General features: G+C 34.8%; 1 protein-coding gene across 1 annotated transcript in view; it reads right to left on the minus strand.

Annotated features, from left to right (window-relative positions):
* Nucleotides 1-704: 704 nt before the first annotated feature.
* Nucleotides 705-2500, minus strand: part of LOC119569409 (inhibitor of Bruton tyrosine kinase-like) — a gene marked incomplete at its 3' end in the record, with an annotated part of 3796 nt that continues 2000 nt past the window's right edge. The window contains 2 exon segments of the mRNA XM_037917581.1: nucleotides 705-882; nucleotides 972-1280. Coding sequence (XP_037773509.1) covers nucleotides 705-882; nucleotides 972-1280 — 487 coding nt within the window.

Here is a 2500-nt window from a genome sequence, read left to right on the forward strand (position 1 = left end):
TTTTGATCCATTATTATTCGGTCTATAGTCCGAATAAAATAAGCAGTGTGCGGCATCATGGAGTTGAAATCGTCGGTTTGTTGCATTTTTTTTGTTTGTTGCATGGTAAAAATGAGAAAGTGTTAAAACCGACTTAATCACACTTTCACTGGCAAAAAAATTATCTTTTGCCGTGATTGTAACAAAGAAAAACTCATGGCATGTGCATACGTGCCCCCGGCAGATGGTCCCGCTCAGGGGTTCACTTGGGCTTTGCCCCACAGCCCTCAAACTGGGTTGGCAGCTGCTGGGACACAGGCAGAATGAGTAGCCTCCACTCCCATCCTATGCCCCATCAGTAACCACCCAAATGGGATCCACAGCTGAGTGAGAGGGACAATACCCCCTGCCCCCCATTAACAATTATATTCAAGTTCATGTCAACTGGCCCTCAACCAAATCTTCCCATGTAGCATGTTCAAGTTCCAGCCAAATTTTTTCATGATGCGATCATAACATCTTTGATATTGTAAGGGTTAAACTACAGAGCAAAATAAAGTGTGAGACATTTTGACAATTATGGCAATGGAAAAAAATAAAGATACATTATCTACAATAACCATATCTGAACCTAAAAAAATATTGTGAATGGATTGAGTAACTCAAATAACTGATTTTCATAAGAAAGAGACATCTTTAACAATATCTGCACTGCCATTCCATACCTTGTTGAAGCTTCTGTTTTTTGGGTTACAAGTTGAACTTGAGGAATCTTATCAGAATGGTGGACATTATATGCACAAGTTTCTATGCTGGTGACTTCTTTAGCTAGACTCTGAGGAGCCAGTACCAGCTGATCCACAATGTTTTTTTTCTTCCTGACTTTTTGCCAAGGTGAATGTTCTGTAAGGATTCAAAATTTTAGGGAAAAATTTAAATACTTATGGGAAATAAAGCATTATAATACAGTGTATGCATACACATATACATACCAGCTGAAACATGATTCTGACTTTCAATTTTCCCATCCCTGTGGATGATCAGTTCAGAGTGGCATTCATTTTTTTCAGTGTGTGGAGTGACCTTTTCATTGTTCTCAATGGAACGTTCTTCTAAGTCATCAAAATTAAGAGCTTCCAATTCTTGCTGTAAGTCTTTCAAAGAATCAGAATCAGACAGTGAACCCACAGAAAACTGGGAAGAAGTTGAAGAATTTCTTGTTCGTGATTCACTCTGACTATTTCTGTGTGAGCGTTTCTTTTTGCGTGAAGAACCGTGCCCATTACTCCTACTTGGTCTATCTGTGTAAAAGCAGGATAAATCATATATTACTAAATCTAAAGATAAATATCCTGGTCCCTCACTTCTAGAGGAAGGAGTAGGAATAAACACTCCAACTATTTGTGTGGGACTCATGCTGAGCAAGCTGTAAACAATAAAACAAAGGGGAGAGCAGGATAAAATATGAATATTCAAAATGTTTTTCTGATCTGAAAAAGCAGTAAAGTAAAAAAGCCAGTGACATAACTGTTTTCCTACTCTTCCTTTTGTTGTTTTACAATTCCTATAATAACTCTTTGAGATAATTAATTGATTTAGCTTTTACTAGAGACAAAGAAACAAAGTGGCAATCACAAACTGCACATGTATTTTACTCAATTTCATTTTTCCTTTCCTTTCAAACTGATGCTATTTTTTTATGATCAATGGTTCTTCTTTTTGGACTCACCATATCTTAACATGAGAGCATTTACAAGAAAATTAGTAAAAATCAAAAATAAAACTTACCACTTTTTGTTAGAAATCTCAAGAAAAAAATTACTGATGAAAACATGGAAGCTTTTCCTACTTTAGTATCTCCTGAAGGATAAACCAAAGAATTCTGGATTTATGTTATGTTTATGTTTAGCAAGTCACAAAGAAAAAAGGAAAATCTCTTGGTTTTAAAAACCACTTGCCATTCTCAACCCTCTAAAGACCATCAAGTCTGGTTCAGTGAGACTTTCTTTGAATACAAAAAAAGGATCAGAAAATGAAATTCTTCAAATGAACTTCTGAGTTGCATTATTATTATTGCTATAATAATAATAATGAAAAAAAAAAAGAAAAAAAAAAAAAAGAAAAAAAAAATTGTACTAGGTATCCTGCCATGTATAGTTTACAACACTTATTTTAGTAGTGGTTCCTATCAGCAAAAACTTTTGTTAAGCATAGCACAAAGCCACATGTTTTTCTATATGTGTTGTAAAGTTGACAACCACGCAGTGCTAGCTGAAGCATCACATCTAATGTAGTCAAAAACTGCTCTGTTGCTGGGTATATGCACTGTTGACTTTAATGTTCTTTTGTGAATTTTGTTTGCACACAGATAAATCCAAAATTGCCACCAAGGAGCCAATTAGTATGACTATGTGACCTCATCTGATTTTCCCACTCAATGAGTTATCATTATTACTGACATTATTATTATTATAATATCATTAACAATACTAATAGCAATAACAAAATATAAAAATCAGAA

This window comes from Penaeus monodon, unplaced genomic scaffold (assembly GCF_015228065.2).
Source record: "Penaeus monodon isolate SGIC_2016 unplaced genomic scaffold, NSTDA_Pmon_1 PmonScaffold_1493, whole genome shotgun sequence".
NCBI lineage: Eukaryota > Metazoa > Arthropoda > Malacostraca > Decapoda > Penaeidae > Penaeus > Penaeus monodon.